The following is a 19,437-nucleotide window of genomic DNA, read 5'->3' as shown; positions in this document are numbered from 1 at the left end:
CAGCTCTGTCCCTTCCACTCTTAGTAGGCACGTGTTAGCAGCAGCCTTGCCCCCTACCCCAGGCAGCGTGAGGCTGGGAGCAGAGGTAAGTGCTCTGGACAAGAGCTGCTCTTTGGGGATTATCATCAGCACATGATGAGCCTCTCGAGGGCTGGATTCTGCCCTGGGGATGCCAAAAGAGGCAAAGGGCAAGTCACTTTGCATTATTGTCTCCATATAAACTACAGCCTATATGGATGTCATAACACAGCTACACACGTGTGGTTATTTATTTGTTGTAGTCCTGAAGTCATGGATCCCCAGGATGAGGAAAGGAGGAGACGTGCTCTGTATCGTAGCCAGGTACTCCTTAGCTTTGAGCTAGAGGAAGACTTAGTGACCACCTCTACATACCTGCTCTCTCCCCCTCTGGGTGTATATTTGTGTGTGTGTGACATGTATGACACCACCTTTGGGTAAAGGGGCCAAAACTGGAAGTAATGAGTGGAAGTTTGAAAGAGGTAGGGGCTTGATGTAAGGAAAAGCTTCCTAGCTATTAACATAATATCCCCAAGAGGAATGGGCGGCCAGAAGCTCATCAGATAACAGACTGAGAGTTGGAAGGGGTCTTGGGAAATTGCCCATTTACAGATGAGAAAATGAGACCCCAAGAAGTAAAATGGTTTGCTCAAATTCACACTTCATAGTAAGTGGCCAAATCAGGCCTTTGACAACAAACCCATTGCTTTTGTCACTGTCCCATACATACCTCCTAGGACTGCTGTTTCCCAAATGGCTTTGTACAGTATGTTGTCGAGGAGCTCTTATGCAGTGATTAATTGAGCTGGTCCTTTTAATTCTTCATATTAGAGTACTGACTCCTCTCATGTGCCAGGTAGAGCCGGGGCCAGCACACTCGGGGTCACATCCTCCTGTCCTTGTACGCATATTCCTGGCATGTCTGTTTATTTTTGGATGAGCCAAAGCAAACCTTGTTGGATAAAGAAGGTCATTTTTTTTTTAAGTGCTTTAATCATTGCAAAACATTTTATTATGTTAATTGCTAGGTTAATTTTAACATGTTAATTGAGCTGATTTTTTTTTTTTAATTTAATAGCCTTTTATTTACAGGATATATGCATGGGTAACTTTACAGCATTAACAATTGCCAAACCTCTTGTTCCAATTTTTCACCTCTTACCCCACCCCCCCCCACCCCCTCCCCCAGATGGCAGGATGACCAGTAGATGTTAAATATATTAAAATATAAATTAGATACACAATAAGTATACATGGAAGGTCATTTTTTTTAAATGGTGCCATATTCCAGGGAAGCAAAGGGACTTGGATTTCTGCACCCACGTTCCTACATAGGAGCAGTGGAGCAGGGTCTTAAAGATCAGCCTGTGACAGCTGCTTCTAACATCCCCTAGAAGCTCACCTAAAATCAGGATTAAGAGGAGAAAAAAGTTCAGTGGGGTGCAATGGAGGGGAGCAGGGGGGGGGTAATATATTCATACACATGCTCACATATATGAAGTCATCTGTTCTCTTATCAGAATATTTGGTCATTTCAGATAACAGGGAATTTCATCAATCAACAGGCAGCCTCTTGTTGAATTACTTGGAATAGCAGAAATTCTTTGAGATATGCCCTCTAGGCCATGGGATTTTATTTCTTTAAAAAAAAAAAAAAACACTCATATTATTCTCTACCACTCCTCACCATAGTCATCTCTTTCTTTCCTTTCTTTTCTCTTTTTAAAAAGATTTTTTTAAATTTTTTTTCTTCCTTTTAACTAAAGAGAGCAAGCACTGAAGAGTCCAAGAAATTCTCTTTTCTGCTACATTACTTACTCAGTGTGTAAATTATACTTATTTCTCCTTTCTAGGCCTTAGTTATCCTCACCTGAAAATGGGGCAACTATAATTGTGCTATCCAATGAAATGTTCCTAAGGGAAAATGAATGTCCAGATTGACTTCCTTTACCTTACAGGTTAATGTCGTGGAAAATAGGGCTTGCTCACAGACTCTTTCTTTGGAGGAAGCCCCCCCCCAGGACAGGATAGATAAAAGATATGGCTGAGTATAAATATTCCTCTTCATGCTTTTGTGACTTTATCCCTCTAGATCAAGTATGGTGACACAACTACCTCGGAAGGAGTCCTTTTTGCCACTTACTCTGCCCTAATTGGGGAGAGCCAAGCAGGGGGACAACACCGGACCAGAATCAGGCAGATTCTTGACTGGTGCGGAGAAAACTTTGATGGAGTTGTATCCTTGTTATGAGCCCCCAGGGCTGGCCTGGAGTCAGGGAATTCCCTCCCCTCCCCCCCAGTGCTTTGAGGATGGGGTGGGTGATCTGGTCTGGAGTCTGAAAGTTTAGAGGCTGTTCTGGAATATTGTCATCTCTCAGCCATCTCAGTCTTTGTTCATGGGCCCTCTCACCACATATCTGGGGTTTTCATGGACAGGTTGTTTGTGGGAGATAGAAATAAGGTCCCATAACAGACTCTGACTAATTGGATTCTTTTGGTCAACGAAGGGATAACTAACACTGATTGTTGGGACCCTGCTTTCTATAATGACAATGAGATGTAGGCCTGGTCCTTAAAGCCTTCATGTTCTTTTAGAGGAGATGTACACTTTAATACTAATTAGAAGAAGAGAAATTGAAAGTACCTTGAGATCAGAGGGAAAAGATCACTTGGGGACTGAAGTTGGGGGAGAGATCTCACTCATCGAAGGATGTCCTAGGGCAGAAATGTCCCCTTGTAGTAAAGAGCTCTATAAATGCTCTCAAATCCTCTTTTAGTCACCGTTACTGACTTCGAACACTCCTCTACCCCTTTATTCAGGAGTTTCTGAAACAACCTCCCCCCAAAAAATTGTTCTTGGTATAAGAGCTTGCCTCCAAGGTTGAACTCGCCTTATGTGTTTAGACTGCTCCCTGTATGATATTGCCAGGCCCAAACACAAAGATTTTTCAGACTTGCAAGCATCTGCCAGCATTGTACTCCATTGGCCCAGCTTTTGATAGGCCAGGAGGGCTTGAGGGCAGAAAGACAGGCGCTTCACTGAATCCTGATTTGACAGCTCAGAGTGGTCCATGGGCTGGTCGTCATTCTGAATGTCAGTGATGGCCGCTGCCCAGAATGTAAGATGTCAGGGATTTAGGTGATTAGATTCAGCTGGTCTTGACTCCAAGCCCTGCTTTGAAAGCTGCTGTTTTGACAGATTTCCTCTCCCATTCTGACAGGGTCAGTAATGCTTATCTCATTGGACTTTTGCTCCAGTTTTGAAAGGCTTTGAGCCAAGGAAAGAATCCACACTCACCCCTTGGTTGGTCAAGGCTATTTCTTGGCAACGAGACTTGACAGGGACATGTGCGTCTCCACTGACCCCTAGATTCCCGGACATACTGGGGCGTGTCACTGCCTCTGGCTGGAGCTGGTCTTCCGGGAAAGGGCAGAAGACTTAATTGGGTAGTTGGTAGGTGGTGTTTATTACTCTAGATGACAGTTCTGAGGGACACCACAGCCCCGAGCAGAATCAGATAGCTTAGTCCAGAGAGCCTTCTGTTGATTCTTCTTTAAACTTATCCAACTCTAGAGTCTTTTGTCCAAGAGGAGGTGAACGGTGGGCTCGTTGAGAATGTAGGTTTTAATATAGTTTCTAGTATCGTGAATCAGCACAAGTATTGGAGCTATTAGCCTTTTCCATTACCATTCCAGAGGAGAAGATATTTCAATTAAGGAGCAAAGACTTGAGAATTTACCCAGTGGGCTCTATCAGATTGGAACCAACTTCTGGGATTCATGTTACATACAAATGGTCAAAGGCACAAAGCAAATGTGGGGTGGTCTGGATATTGCAAACATCTTGTGCCTTTAGAGGCTGAAAAGGGGTTATCTTATCTGGACCAGATGAGGAATGCAGGCTCCGGAAAGGAGCCTTCCAGGAAATTGAAGGGCGGAGTACTTCTAAGCTGGGAGGGGAGAAGGAGGAGGGTAGGGAAAAGGGGAGGTGCTGAGTCATGAAACAGTCTGTCCAAAGTACGTTCCAATGGCTGCAATGGCCAGGCCTCCTGGGTTTCTCTACCCTCCTTGTCATTCTCTTTCTTAGAAAGGAGAGTGCAGACTGTGCCCAATATGTAGAAAGTTGGTTGGTCTATAGTTAGGCTCTGTCTGTTTTTGTTGAGGGAATTTATATTTTATTCACTCAGTTGTGGTAAACTAGGCCATGGTATGGTATATCTGAAGGAGAGTTGGAGTCTGAGGATCTGGGTTTGCATCCCTGCTCCTGTCTCCTGTTTACATGACTTTGGAGGTTAGGCCCCTGGTTCACTTTTCTTTTTCTTTTTCTACATTCATTGTTATAAGACTTTGAGTTCCAAATTTTTCTCCCTTCCCAAGACAGCAAGCTGTCTGATATAGGTTACACACGTACAATTAGCTAAACATATTTCCATATTAGTCATGTTTTGAAAGAAGAATCAGAACAAAAGAGAAAACATATGAGAGAGGGAAAGAAAAAAGAGAATATATGCTTTGATCTGCATTGAGATTTCATAGTTTTTTCTCTGGATGCAGATGGCATTTACCGTCCCACCTATTGAAGTTGTCTTGAAACACTGCATTGCTGAGGAGAGCCAAGTCCATCACAGTTGATCATCACACAATCTTGTTACTGGGTACAAGGTTCTCTTGGTTCTGCTCACTTCACTCAGCATCTACTCACTTCATGTGATTTTTTCCAGGCTTTTCTGAAATCAGTCTGCTCATCATTTCTTGTAGAACAATAATATTTCATTATATTCAAATACCATAACTTATGCAGCCATTCCCTACCTGATGGGCATCCATTCAGTTTCTAGTTCCTTGCCACTACAAAAAGGGCTCCTGTAAATATTTTTGTACATGTGAGTCCTTTTCCCTTTTTTAAACTCTTTGGGACACATACCCCAGTAGTGATATTGCTGGATCAAAGGGTATGCATAGTTTGATAGCCTTTTGGGCATAGTTCCAAATTGCTCTTCAGAAAAGTTGGATCAGTTCACCCTCCACCAACAATCTGGCTCACTTTTCATAGGAGGGCTTACCTCCTCTGTGGAACTGCTTTGAAAAAAGGCTTTCTGCCATAAAAGGACCACCAAACACACACTCAATAATGATTAAATCAAATGAAGTCGGGAAAAGCAATCTTTTGGGAGGCTCTCCCTTCCTTTGCCCATGAGTCTACTCTTTGGATGATCACCTGCATGTGACTGCTTGGAATAGCAGCTCTATGGGGGCGGCACTTGCTTTAAATAGCCTTTTATGGGGTGATTCATTAGTCTAACAGCACTAAGTGCAATCAGAACCCAAAAGTTTCCCATGTGCAGCAGAAAAGTACCTGGAATTGAGATGTGACTTCTCTCCCCCAGCTTTTACCCCACTGCTGTGCCAATTTCTCATTTCTTCTCAGTCCTTTTGTGTGCATTTGTGAAAACTGTGGGATTTGTGAAAATCCCTTAGCATTTTTGTATTACAGTCCTGACTTTAAGCCAAATGATTTTATAGTTTGAGGTTATTCTCCCAACCCATAAGGTCCATAACTTCACCATCATCAGGGACTCCTCCCCTTCCTTAACCACCCATGTGGAAATCAAGTCACATTTAGTCAGTTTCTCATGTATGTCTCATTGTCATTCCTATTGCTGTCACCTGCAGTTTATTCCATAATCTTCCTGCTTCTGCCCTCGGCCCCCTCTGATCCACTTTTCACATGGTGCCAGACTTAAGTTTCCTATTGGCCAGTTCCAGCACTTTCAGTGGGTTCCCTTGTCTCCTAAATGAGGTCTTTCTTCTGACATTCCATGCCTTCTAACACCTAGTTCAACCCTCCCTTTTTGCTCTAATTTGAATCAACAGAGCATTTGCTTAGCATGAGCAGAGATGGGATATTTAGGTACAGCATTCTTCCTGCTGTCAGAAGCTACTTAAATATGACACATAAATATAATATTCAGTAATATGTAAATGCATAAAATTTGGGTAAGAAAAATGCCATGTGAGGTCCCATGGCAAAGCGAGTACAGATGGAGGGGATATCAGAGAAGACTTCCTGGAGGAGATGGCATTTGAGTTAGGGTTTAAAGTATAAGAAGGATTTAACAGATGGGCCAGGTATAGGGAGCAAGTTAAGCAAAGGTGTGAAGATAGGAAAACTGGAGACTCTTTCCAAGGAGCAGCAGTTGTATACAGGATAGCTGGAGCAGGTTAGTAATAGGAAGTCATTGCTAGGTTTTGAACAGGAAAAGCCAGAGCCATTACTGGGCATAAAGTGAAGGCAAGTCTCACAGGAAGATAAGAAGGTTTAGAAGTCAGGACCAAGACTGGGGGGAGAACATTAAAAAATGATTGGGATGATTAGGATGAGCTACAACTGCCACAGAAACCCAAGGACTAGAAGCACTGTTTTGATTTAGGTTGTTTTTTATTGTCTATTCAGAATTTTCAGAATATTCAAAAGAAGGAAGAATTAAAGAAGGTTCATTTCTCAGGATAGATAGAATGATGAGAACAGACTAGAAAGAAAACCTGTCCAATTCTTTGAACTTGGCATGTTGTCTCTGCCAAGGAGAATCATCCTGGCACTGGCAGAGCAAAAATATGCCTGGGAAGCTGAAGCAAGGAGGCCCGCTCCGATCTCCCCCAGGCTGGGGCGACCGCTCTTGCCTCTGCTCTCACATCTCTTTGCCCCCACTTCCTAGACTTCAGCTTCCCCTGGGCTGGGAGGGATGATGCCAGCTCACTGAATCTCTTCTAGCTCCAAGCACAGGCCTCAGGCCTACTCGGTGTTTAAGCAGCATTTGGAAAAATGAATGGCTTTCAACCTTGGTCCATACCTCCTTGACTTGACCTCTCTCAGATAATTTTCGACGAATGCCACAAAGCCAAAAATGCCAGCTCCACCAAAATGGGCAAAGCAGTATTGGACCTTCAGAACAAGATGCCTCTTGCCAGGGTTGTCTATGCCAGTGCCACAGGTAAGAACAGCCACTTTGCCAGGAGAGCCTCAGCTATTCTCTTAATATTCTTAATATTTGGGGGGAGAGAATGGAAGCCTTGGTGACCCTGAATGCCATTACAGTACTTGTAGTCTCCAGTCAGTACCATTCAATTCAAAGAGCACTGAAATGGGAGTTGGAAGCTCTGGGGGCAAGTCCTGACTCCACCGCTTCCTTGCTGTGTGCTCGTTGGTGGAGTTACTGCCCTTCCTGGGCCACAGTGTCACCTTCACAAAGTTGCTTCCTGCACTCATAGGCTGCCTTGATTCACGAATGTGGCTAGTCTCTCCACCAACACAGAAAGGCAAAAAAAAGTATCCCCTTCAGCCAGCTTCCTGCTGATAAAGATTTCTGCATCCTGTGAAAATGAGAAATCCCACCCAGGGCTCCTCACCAGTTCCTCGGCATGAACCTCAGCAGCATGAGATAACTTGAAGCTTATGCCATTTTGGAAAAGCTGAGCTGTGGCGGTGCCATTGGCCTTTCATGCTTTGGAGGACTTCTAAAGCTTCTTATACATTATCTCTTAGTAGGAGCTCAGAGAAGGGAGGTCAAAAAATTGGGAGCCTCCTTTCCCAGCTAAAGACACTGTGGCTTGTTTCTGGTGGAGCTAATATCTTTTTTTGGCAGACCTGTTTCTTGGACTCCATCAGAACCCCAAATCTTACCACTAAAATGGCCTTACAGCATTAATGTGGGATGTCATGGACAGATTTTAGGAGGTTCATGAACTTATATGGGAAAACAAAAATTCATCTGTATTTTCCCCAACTGCAAAATGAAATTTAGCATTTCTTTTAAATGTGCACCAGATTGTGAAGGAGATCCATGACAAACACAAAAGACCAAGATCCAGTCTCATCATGCAAATGGGAGACCGAGGTCGAGGATGTGGGAAGCAGCTCACACAAAGCCAGATAGAAAGCTTGTGTATGAGCAAGCACTGAGGCTAGATCTGTGCCACATGTGGCTATGAAGACGTTGGCAGACATAGGGAGATAGGAAAGGAGGGCACACGTTTGGAAGACCTCCAGTGGCTTATGTTGCTCTGAGCCTGGGGCTCTATGTGGGAGAGCATTAGAAGGGGACCCTGGAAGGTTAGGTTAAGGCCAGACTCTGGTCGTTGCTGAATGTCACTCATGTGTTTGGAATTTTTTTTCCTCCTATGAGCTTCATTTGTACAGTCAGTGAATTCTCAGGTAAATAAAATGTCCCCTCAGCAGAACAGGGAGAGTTGTAGAAGTTCATTTGCAGTTGGTTGGCATGTGCCCCCTGGTGATGAAAATGTGCAGGTGAGCCAAGAAGGCTGGTCCTGCATTCCCACTGGTGATGGCTTTAGGTAGTAAATATAATGATCATTAGAACTGAAAGGGAGCCCAGATAATCAAACTTGGCCTGTCCTTGACATAGTTGAAATTGAGGCTCAGAAAGGTGACCTAGTAGCAGATGGGACTTCAGAGCCTCTGTAGACATCCAAGAATCTCTCATTGGTGGCAAAAAAAAAAAAAAAATTAAACAGCTTCTGCTTGACTCTTCCCTTCCCTTGTGTTATAGAATGCCTCCCATTTCAGGGAATTCTCTTGCACTCTTGGATAGCTCCAGCCATTGGAAAATTGTCCCTTATAATTGAACCAGAAACTTCCTCTTCTCAAGCCCTTCTCTGTCTAGCTGTCTCTCTGCTAATTTTTTTTGCCAGTGCAAGACTTATACCCTTATTTGGTGATATTGTGTTTCATATACACAAACATGTGCTCCCTGAAGGGCAGATTTTGTGGGGCTCCCCTCCCCCCAGAAATGTCCAAACAAGAAAAATAGCCTTCATGATGTCATTCTTCTTAAAATCAACAGTTGTGCCTGAAACTTCTCCACTTCTGCTCTCTCTCTCATTGTCACTTGGTTTGAAAAGTGTTTTGGGGTATTTTCTTTTCTTTTTTTAATTTTTAATAGCTTTTTATTTACAAGTTATATGCATGGGTAATTTTACAGCATTGACAATTGCCAAACTTTTTGTTCCAATTTTTCCCCTCCTTCTCCCCACCCCCTCCCCTAGATGGCAGGATGATGTGGTCTTTTCTGTGAGCTTGTCAGGATCACCAGATTTCACTCAAATCCCCGGCCCTGTCTAAATTTGTTAGCTCACTTCCCAGTTTCCTTGCTGTGATAGAAAGAAAGGCTGTTTGCTGACAGGAGCTTTCTGATTCCATAGGTGCCTCTGAGCCAAAAAATATGATTTACATGAGCCGCCTGGGGATCTGGGGAAAAGGAACCCCTTTCAGATCTTTTGAGGAGTTCCTTCATGCCATTGAAAAGCGGTAAGATGCATTTTCCTTACCACCTGGGGCATTGGATTCATGTTAAGAGACAGTGGAAAGAATTAATTCTCTTAAGGACAGGAGTTCTCTATTGTGCTGTTAATGGGGATCTGGAAAACCTGCTGGCCTTGATTTCTTTCATCACTAAAAAATCATCTCTGCTTGATTTAACATTCTCACCACCATGCGGGAAGTCCGGGCGGAAAGGGTCTGCACCCTCAGAAGCTGGGCAGGCTTTGTGGGTCTTGGAGCACTGGAACTGCGTGCTCCTGAGACCCAGAGCATGGAATCCTAGTTTGAGGTTCCCAGGGGTGAGAGGCTAGCGCCCTCTGGTGCCCAGCAGCAGCAGGGATGCCCAGCCCTTGGCCGGCAGCAACGGGCTCCTAGGGCTCTTCTCTAGAGACAAGTCCCTGGCTTAGAAACAATGATAACTCTCTTCCCCTTCTGCGTTGCCCGCAGTGGTGTCGGTGCCATGGAGATCGTGGCGATGGATATGAAAGTCAGCGGCATGTACATTGCCCGGCAGCTCAGCTTCTCTGGAGTCACCTTCAGGATAGAAGAGATCCCTCTTGACCCGTCATATGAATGCATCTACAACAGAGCAGCCCAGCTGGTGAGCGCTGGCCAGGGCCTCGGCCCTTCCCCCCCAAACAAGATGGACCCGGGCCCTACGCTCCATCTTTCTCAGCAGAATCGCCTCTGCTGGTAGAGAAGCTGTGGCAACCCTTGCCATGCTCCTTGTCAAAGTGGTAGACAGTGGTCTGGCTGCTCCCTGGGGCTCCCCTTTCTGCATCACCGGGGTCTTGCTCAGGGTCTGTCTGGTGCTTAGCTGAGCAAACTCCTCTGCTAGAGAATTGTTTTAAAAGATTCGTTCCATAGTTAAATTGGAACAACCCAGGTTTTTTGGACTGAGGCTACTCGATCGTGACGAGTGCACGGGCCCCTAAAGAGCATGAAGGTAACCAGTGGGGTTAGGGTCATTCTTTCTCTCTGCCAATGCAGACAATCGCCTTTCTAGCCTTGCTGAGCGAAGCAGGCTGCAAGAGCCCCGAAGCTAAACTCTCTGTGGGCAGGTCTTTGGGAGGCAGCTCCTGCCTCTGTCAGCATTCCTCGGGTGCTGGGAGCCTTCCTAGCCTGCAGGCACACTGTGGAAGCTGCCCCAGGTGTCAGAGGTAGAGATTGACAGTCACTCCCCTTCCCTTGGGCCTTCCCAGATTTGTGAGATGCTGACAGCCTCGGGATGGGAGTTATCCGCCTTTTACAGACAGCACCTGCAAAGAGGCAGAGGCTGCCCATCTGTAACTGAGGGCCGGCCAGACCAATCTGCTGTGCTTGTCCATGAGCATCTCGAGGGCTGCTCAGAGGCCTCTTTGTAGGAAGCAGAGGTGGGCTTTGAGCTTTGTCCTTTCACCCAAATCCACTCTGCTTTCTGCCGGTAGTCGTAGCGTCCGCAGGTTCTTTCTGTTAGGCAGTAGGGTCCAGCGCTTCTTTCCCAATTTTACAGATACAGGGGATTGCCCCTGCCAATGTGGCTTGGATAAGGAGGACAGGAGGCAGAGCTGGCTTCTGTCTGCACTCGGCGAGGAGCGCGGGATGAGGAAGGAAGTCAGTCAGGATAGGCTTGTTGTGTGTGCGTGTGCATGTGTACACCTGTGTGTGTGCTCTGTGTGTGCTGTGTGTGTGCATGTGTGGTCTGCTCTCACATCTAAACATTTTGGCCCTGAAGTAAGGATGGCTTGTTATCTTCCTGGGCCCCTTAGTGTAGGGAGAGAATGGAATTGAAGATGGTTAGTTTAGAAAAAAGCCAGATAGCAAATCAATAATCATTGTAATAGGTGAGTTAACACTTAGAATGAAGAAAGAGACAGTGGGATTTGAACCCTACCTCACACACTTATTAGCCGGGATGGCTTATTTTGTTTCTCACAGCTTCTGTTTCCTCCTCTAAAATGGGGATAATAATGGCACCTGCCTTGCAAGTGTTATTGAGTATTGCCTATTGTTATTCATCAAATGAAATACAGCTTGGTCCGGATTAGTACAAATAAAGAGTTTGCTGGTGTGTTTGCATGTATTCACGTTTACACTATTTAAAATTTTAATTGTGTAAAATATGGTTTTTGGTTCCAGCCCAGTGGAAACATGCAGTTCAGACACAATGAGACCACTTTAAGGATTCTTTATTTGTACCAATCAAGTTTGATTATAATATAAATAAATCATTCTGTAAACCTTCAGGTAGGATATGAAGTAAGTTCTTCATAAGAATAAAGATTTAAAAGAGGAAAAAAAAGAACACATTTGTGGCATCTGAGTTGTTGCAATTTTTTTTTTCTTTAACAGAGAAGAACACATATATTTTTCTGACCTAAAATTAATTCAGTCACAATGGAATGAATTTCAGGGAAATAGAAAGCCTTTGAGTGTGTCTCTTAATGTCTCTAAACTCCAGACCATCTCCAGGAAGTTTTCCTTATTCCCAAATAAGACTGAGACTGATTTCCTCTGAAACAGTAGCCTTGCAAGACTTCCTCTTATCCATCTCTCCCTGGTGCATCCCTCAGTTCTCCTCACCTTGGCAAAAAAAGGAAAAACTTCTTCCCTGGTCTTCTTCCTTCTCTGGTTGCTTTATATGAAATTGAACTCCCTAATGAAACCTGATTTCCCCTACTTAATTGGATAGCCCAAAGCCCTACCCCCCTTACCCACTGGATTGCCTTTACCTTATGGGATACAGTTCTCTACAGCAGTTAAAAACAGGAAGATTCTGTTTATTCAGGACCTATACCCTAGGGATGGAAAGGGTCAGACTTGGTCTCTGTACTTAAGAGAGCTCAAAGACCTTCACAGAAAAGCCTCTATTGCATATGTAAAGGAGAAATCCAAACGAGATATATGGACAGAAAGAAGGATCAGGTGATCAAGGAAGAACCTGGAAGGATTCCTAAAAATAGAAGAGGATTTCACTAGTTCTTCCTAACCTGCAACTTCTCCTGTGATATTTTTTTGCACATCTAGTGCTTAATAATGTCTATTGAATTGTGTTTATCAGATTGGGGGGGGGGGGTGGAACTGGAAAATCAATTCCAGATATTGTGTAGGGAAAGGAAGAGGTAGCATGTCCAAAAGCATGAAGGAAATTAGCGAACAATTAGTGGTCTAATTGTGCTGGGAGCAAATGAAGTGCCATGATATAAGATAGGCCGCAAAAACAAGTCAGTGCCAAACCATGGCGTGCCCTGAGTGCAAGACTAAGCTTTATTTGGTAGCTCTCAGGAGCCACTCAAAGGAATCCCTGTTTAAATAGCCTTTGGGACCTGGAGAAAAGCCAGTCTGAGGTGGTTAAGAACAAGGGGCCATGTCCTGTTATCACCTTCCTTCTCTGTTTCAGTGGGCAGAGGCATTAGTGGTGTTCCAGCGGGCAGCAGAGTGGATTGGCCTGGAGTCCCGCAAGTCCCTCTGGGGTCAGTTTTGGTCCGCCCATCAGCGCTTCTTCAAATATCTCTGCATCGCTGCCAAAGTCCGTCGCTTGGTTGAGCTTGCAACAGAGGAGTTGGCAAAGGGCAAGGTATAGTCACAGATTTTTGGGATTAGGATTGGAAGGCACTTAAGACATCTTCCAGGCTGACCTGTTTTGCTTTTTTTATTGATAGAAAAACCAGCCCAAACAGGTAGAGAATAACTTCTCCATAAGTAATAAATGGAAATTTAGAAGTTCAAACCTAGGTTTCCCATCTATAAATATTATACTGTTTCTATCCCTTCAGATGATGGAATGGACCGGCCTTTTTTTTTTTTTTTTTTTTTAACATAATAGGATTTTTTTTTTCAATTATATGAATAGATAATTTTCAACATTCACTCTTGCAAAACCTTGTGTTCCAAATTTTTCTCCCTCCTTTCCCTCTATCTCCTCCCCTAGACAGCAAACAATCCAATATATGTTAAACATGTTCAATTCTAATATACATATTTCTACATTTATTATTCAGCATTCACTTTTATAAGATTTTGAATTCCAGTTTTTTTTCCTCCCTTCCTTCTCTCCTCCCCCTCCCAAGACAACGAGCAATCTGATATAGGTTATACGGAGACATATTTTCATACTAGTCATGTTGTGAAAGAAAATTCAAAACAAAAGGGAAAAACCACAAGAAGGGGGGAGGGTGAAAATAGTGTGCTTTGATTTGCATTTAGTTTCCATAGTTCTTTCTCCAAGTGTGAATAGCATTTTTCATCCCAAGTCTAAGGAATTGTTTTGAATCACCTCATTGTTGAAAAGAACCAAGTCCAATACAGATGATCATGGTATAATCTTCTTGTTGCTATGTACAGTGATCTCCTGCTTCTGCTCACTTTACTCAGTGACAATTCATGAGCCTTTCCAGGCTTTCTGACATCAGCCTGCTCATTTTTTCTCAATAATATTCCATTACTTTCATAAACCATAACTTATTCAGCCATTCTCCAACTGATGGGCATCCACTCACTTTCCAGTACTCTACCACTACAAAAAGAGCTGCCACAAACATTTTTGCACTTGTGGGTCCTTTTCCTTTTTTATGATCTCTTTGGAATAGAGGCCTAGTAGTGACACTCCTGGGTCATAAGGTATGCACAGTTTGATAGCCTTTTGGGCATAGTTCCAAATTACTCTCCAGGATGGCCGAATCAGTTCACAATTCCACCAACAATAAATTAATGAGGGACAGACCTTTTTAAAGAAATAGCCCTGAATATGCAGATTAAAGATACTTTTTCTTTATTTTTCTTGAGGAGGGGTTTTCTTGGAGTTGTCTATATTTTCTTTCATGGAATAAAATGTGACAAATAGAAATGTGTTTTGCATGACTATGCATGTATAACCTATGTCAAATTGCTTGCCTTCTCAATGAAAGAAGGAGAGGATGGAAGGAGAGAATTTGGAACTCAAATTATGGAGGAAAAAAAGGTAAAATTGTCTTTATCTGTAATTGGGAAAAAAATAAAATATTAAATAAGAAGGAAAAAGAAAGAAAGAACCCAGAAGAGATGGAGATGGCACCCACTCAGACCAAGCTTCCTCTAGAATAGACATGAAGTCCATCTGCACCAGTCCAGCCAGTTTGTTCTCTCTTGCCACCAGTTGTCTCTGGGATATACCTAGGGCTTCCGGCCTGAACAAGAGAGAAAAATCCTCCTTCCTCTTAGAGTCTGAAAGATTCCAACTTGCATTAAAAGCAGTTTTTCTAAGTAAAAAGAAGCCATTAGATATTTAGTATGTTTCCTCATGAACCTTTTGGTGGTGACTTCTTAGTTCTCTTAGTAAGAGTTGGTAGGATTGCTGCAGGAGACTTGCAGGACAGTGATGCCCTCTGTGCAGGTTGTAGAATGGGCAGACACGGAATCAGGAGATGCTCTCCTGAGTCCCACCACCCTGCTGCCTGTGAGTGCTGGGGCAGGCACTTAACCTGCTTGGACCTCAGCTTCCTCATCTGTAAAATGAGTGTAATAGTTCTCCCATTACTCCGAAGCTCTTTATGAGGAAGGTGCTTTGTAAACCTAAGGACCATACGATGTTAACTGTTATCATTATTAATGTTATTGAGGGACAAGCCGGCCCACGTGGCAGCTCTTGGCAAGCTCTTGGTTCAGGTCAGCTGTGTGCAAGCAGAGCTTGCCTGATCACTAGTTTGCCGTTTCGTAGGGGCCGCCTGGCCCAGGGTGTCCCTGAGGTTCCCTGCCTTCTAGCTCACACCCTCCCCCTCCTTTCTTGCACAGTGCATAGTCATTGGGCTGCAGTCTACAGGAGAAGCTCGAACCCGAGAGGTCCTGGATGAGAATGATGGGCACTTGAACTGCTTTGTCTCTGCTGCAGAGTGAGTAGGGGTTGTTGGGCCTTGAAGGGGGAGGAGGAGGAGGAGGAGGAGGAGACAGGGCCAGGAAGCCGCCGAGGGGCAGGAGCTGGAGCCTTTACTCGACAGGCCCAGGCTGAGGGAGCTGCTTGCTGTCCCGCTTACGGACACAGGATGTGCCTAGTGGACAATATGAGAGCTAATTGCTGCACTGAATCCAACTCACCAAGGAGCCTTGTTCTGAGCCAATAAGAAGCTATTTCATTTTTAAGCTAAAGAACATTTAACCACCCATATGAATGTTGTTAACTAAGCTGACATTAAGGCCGGGGTGTATGGCGGACTTTCCCACACACTCCAGGTCATACTCCCCAGTCTCAAAGCAGACGTGGATTCTGGCTCTTTGGCTCAACAGCAGGCCATCATCCCAGAGCAGCCTGCGTGGGGCTGGTGTGACCGATTCCATGGCCACCGGAAGCAATCTGTAAAAGCCCCCCTCCCCCAGCCTCGGTCCTGGAACTCCATGTGTACCCATTGCAACCGGAAACCTCTTCCCCAAAGCCTGGCGGCTCCTCTGCCTCAGTGATCCAAGGAAATGAGCTTTCACCTCCGGCCTGGCTTGGGACACTTAGGGTTGGAAGAGGGTGACCCACAGGACTGGATAATTTTTATCCGCTGCTACTGATTCAGGTGGTTAAGTAATCAGCCATTGTCAAGCCCCTCCTCTGTGCCAGGTGCTGGGCCAAGTGTTGGAGAGAAGAAAGGCAAAGGCCAGTCCCCGCCATCAAGGAGCTTACGGTCTAAAACTGAGTGTAGATCCTGGGGTACAACTAGGAGGCCCCTTAGTACTCAAACCCAACCCCCCCCTTTTACAGATGAGGAAACTGAGGCCCAGGGAGAAAAAAGGGAGTCGTCTGGGACCCCTGAGGCCCTAAGCCAGGATCCCCCTCCAGATCTCTGAATCCAAAGGGGGCTCCAGCCACTGCGCTGCTTCCCTGGCCACAGACAAAGGCGTGGAGTTGAGAAGGCCAGTACCCCTGTGAATGGTGGCTCGGCTCTCCCGGCTTGTCGTGCGTTTCAGCAAGTCACCCCTTCTCTAGATCTTGTTTTCTACCCACAAAATGAAGGGGTTGAATTGAATGAATTAGAGTCCAACAGTCAGAGCTGGAAAAGACCTTAGAGATCCTTCCACGTCTCAGCCCTCCATTTTTAATAGAGGGGGAGAGAAAGGGGAGGCCGGTGCCCTCATCCTGCTCCTCTCTGGGCCTGCTGCCCTCCTGCCTGGGAGCTGTACCTGTCTTACCTGGCTTCCTTGTGAGAGCCCAGGGCCTCACTTACCTAAGCCCGCACGGCGGGGAAGGGTGGAGGAGAGGATGGGCTTGGGTCTCCATGTTTCTCCCTCTCTGCCTCCACCTCCTCACTTTCAGCTCCACTGTGCTGTGGTCCCTAATTATGGATGGTCCTCCTGGCCACTCTCACCTAGTTTGGCCCCAGGCTTTCTCCCTGCCCTCCCAGGGAGTGAGCGGGTGCTCCCAGGATGCTGAGTCCGCTGCCAAGGCCGGCTGAGTCCGGCGGGCTTGTCTCAGTGCACCAACGCTGGCCCCTCTCCTGCCTCATTGGAGGAGGCAGATTTTTCACTGAAGGCCAGCTAGGGTGCCAGAACTCCATTTTTGCTTTGAGTGTCCATGGTAGATTATCTGAGTTCAGAGAAGGGGTGAATGCCTGTGATTCAGGGAGGGAGCTGAGAAAGGAGTTCCATGGGGGCCGGGCCACACATCGTAGGGCATGGGGGCCTTTCTGGTGGGAGCAGCAACTCACTTAGTGAAGCCCCTAGCACTCAAATCCTGGTTCAGACTTCTCCGGTCCCCACAGAAGGCTTGGGGCAGCCCACACCAAGGCCAGGAAGGGACAGGCATCGAGAGAGCTTTCCTCCTTGCCCAGGGTCAAGCAAAGGCTTTTTAAGCCCCAAAAGCCAGTTCCCTCTAGGGAATATTTAACTGATTCCTGAGCTGATTTCCTCAAAGCACCAATGATCTCAAAGGCTATAAATACCACCTCCTTTTCCAGCCCTCCTATCTGCCCTGTCCCAGGAGAGCCCAAACCTAAATCTCAGCTGCCGCTTTCCCCCACGTCCTTCCCTGCCTTCTCATCTCCCCACCAGGGCTCCATTGCAGACGTCCCGCATTGAAGTGTTTGCTCTTTTGTTTGCCATAATGCCCTGTCTCCTGTTCACCTTCCTGAGTTACCATCTGTGACCAATTCTGTGACACTGCCCATGTTTTGTCATCCTTCCTTTGTTACGTTGAAAGCAAGCAGTCCTCCGCCTGAGATCAGAGTGATGTGTTTCCTGTTTTATGGACACAGACCATCACTTCCATGCGACCAGGGGAGAAGTAAGCCGCCTCTGGCCTTATATCCCATGGGGAGGTCAGCACCCAGACCCCCAGGACTCCTCCTGCTTGGGAAAGGAGCAGAAGGAATTCTAGACTTAGCGTCAAAACCCTTGAGTTCAAGCCTCCCTGCGGAGCCACAGACAAGATAGTTAGTTCTCTTGGTCTCAGTTTCCACATTTATAAAACTCCTCAAGTTGTTGTGAGGAAAGCACCTTATGAACCAGCATTTGATCATTGAGAAACGCGAGCCGTGATAATTAATTTTTCTTATTATTCATTTAGACGCCCCCTTGCCCATTCTGTGTGTCTGTGTCTTGGTGTAAGTGTGTGTCCCTAAAAGTCTTTCTGCCAAGCACGGAGCCCCTCATAAGTATTCATCTTAAATGTCATCCGCTCTGCCACCCATTCCCCAAAGGCCTTGCCCCTCATGGGGACCGGAATCCCAGTATTCTCTGGTGCTTTCCTTGTGCTAGCCCGGCTGGGCACCATCTCTGCTCAGGAGATCCCAATGGCTTTCTCCTCCTTCCCAGCAGGACTCCGTCTCACTGGAACTCTTGGGTTCCTGACTAGCCATTGCTTAGTGAGCTCCTTTTTTTGTGTCACTCGGTGACCCGCTCCAGTTATGGGCGAGAGAGGCCCTTGCCCTTTAGTGGGCCCGCAGCTGGGCAGGTCCCCGACCCACTTTTGGAGAATGGGATGGATGTAGCGATGGCTCGTTGCCAATGTCATTTTGTTCCTCCACAGACAAACAGTAGCATGGATTGAGACTTTTGTTTTAACAGATGCACCCCTTGTCTGCCCCAGACCCCGGTCAGAGAGAGCCACTCGGGATCCACTGAACTAATTAGATCCCTTCCTACAGTACACACTAATACCTAGTTGTTTGGACTCACTTAATAGTCAACACACAAACTACAGGATGCAGAACCTCTCCCCCCCGCCCCCTTTCACTTTAAGAAATGATTCAGTGAGTTTATCTCTACCTTCTATGAGAAGATGTTCCTGCTGCTACCAGGGAGAATAAATTGTGCATCTTACTTTCAGAGGCGTCTTTCTATCACTAATTCAGAAGCACTTTCCTTCAACCAAAAGAAAGAGAGACAAAGGAACTGGCATTAAAAGAAAACGTAAGACCCTGTTCCCCAGCAAACTCTGAACTCCTGCCCAGCGACTGTGGCTTGCTTGCTGTCTCCCAACCACCTCTGCCTTTCTTGACTGGTCCCCTCCCCCAGCCCACCCCCATCGCACCCCCTTGTCATGCTTCTGCTACTTCCTCCTCTTGATTTCGGCCAGCTTTTTTTTTTTTGTGAAACCATCTGCCAGCGTTCACCTGAGATGTGGAGCCTACCTGCCTTCCGATTTCCTCCTCCCTCCGTTTCCCTGTCCTCCCCTCGCCTGCTGGAGAAGTCTGTTTTTGTTCCACGCCCAAGCCCCTGTCTCTCTGCCCTTGCCCTGACCTTCCCTCCTCTCCCCTTCCCTCCAACTCCAAGGGGGCTAGACCTGCCTGAGCCAGGTGCTAGGGTGGGCTAGCCTGGGAGAGCCCCCATCAGAGGAGGGAAGGGCTCCCCCTTCCTCGCCTGGGCAGACAACCAATGGCCTGGCCTGGCCTGGCCTGGCCATCCCTTCTCCAGGACTCACATACAGACATCAGGGACCCTGAGCTGATGTGAGGGCTTTATTGGGAGAGGGCAGACCCTCTTGGACAGGCAAATTCTCCAGAACCTACACACACACACACCCCCAAGGACATGCTCTCTATCACAAAGCTGTTCCCCCAGGACGCCCTGCATGTGCCGAGCCCAGCAGTGTTGGGTTTGTCCTTTTGGGAAATAGCTAGAGATCCCTGGGAACTACCTTTGGGGGGTCA

General features: G+C 46.1%; 1 protein-coding gene across 4 annotated transcripts in view; it reads left to right on the top strand.

Moving 5' to 3' along the window:
• SBNO2 (strawberry notch homolog 2) overlaps positions 1–19,437 on the top strand; it is a 193,958-nt gene that overhangs the window by 154,388 nt on the left and 20,133 nt on the right. For all 4 annotated transcript variants that reach the window (XM_031948032.1, XM_031948036.1, XM_031948033.1 and 1 more), the window contains 7 exons: positions 2,111–2,254; positions 6,893–7,010; positions 9,238–9,343; positions 9,803–9,956; positions 12,735–12,911; positions 15,104–15,201; positions 18,615–18,697. In XM_031948032.1, coding sequence (XP_031803892.1) covers positions 2,111–2,254; positions 6,893–7,010; positions 9,238–9,343; positions 9,803–9,956; positions 12,735–12,911; positions 15,104–15,201; positions 18,615–18,697 — 880 coding nt within the window. The remainder of the gene's footprint in view (positions 1–2,110; positions 2,255–6,892; positions 7,011–9,237; positions 9,344–9,802; positions 9,957–12,734; positions 12,912–15,103; positions 15,202–18,614; positions 18,698–19,437) is intronic.

This window comes from Sarcophilus harrisii, chromosome 1 (genome assembly GCF_902635505.1).
Source record: "Sarcophilus harrisii chromosome 1, mSarHar1.11, whole genome shotgun sequence".
NCBI classification, from domain to species: domain Eukaryota; kingdom Metazoa; phylum Chordata; class Mammalia; order Dasyuromorphia; family Dasyuridae; genus Sarcophilus; species Sarcophilus harrisii.
Note: the sequence above shows the minus strand (reverse complement) of the source record. Positions and strands in the feature narration are given on the sequence as shown.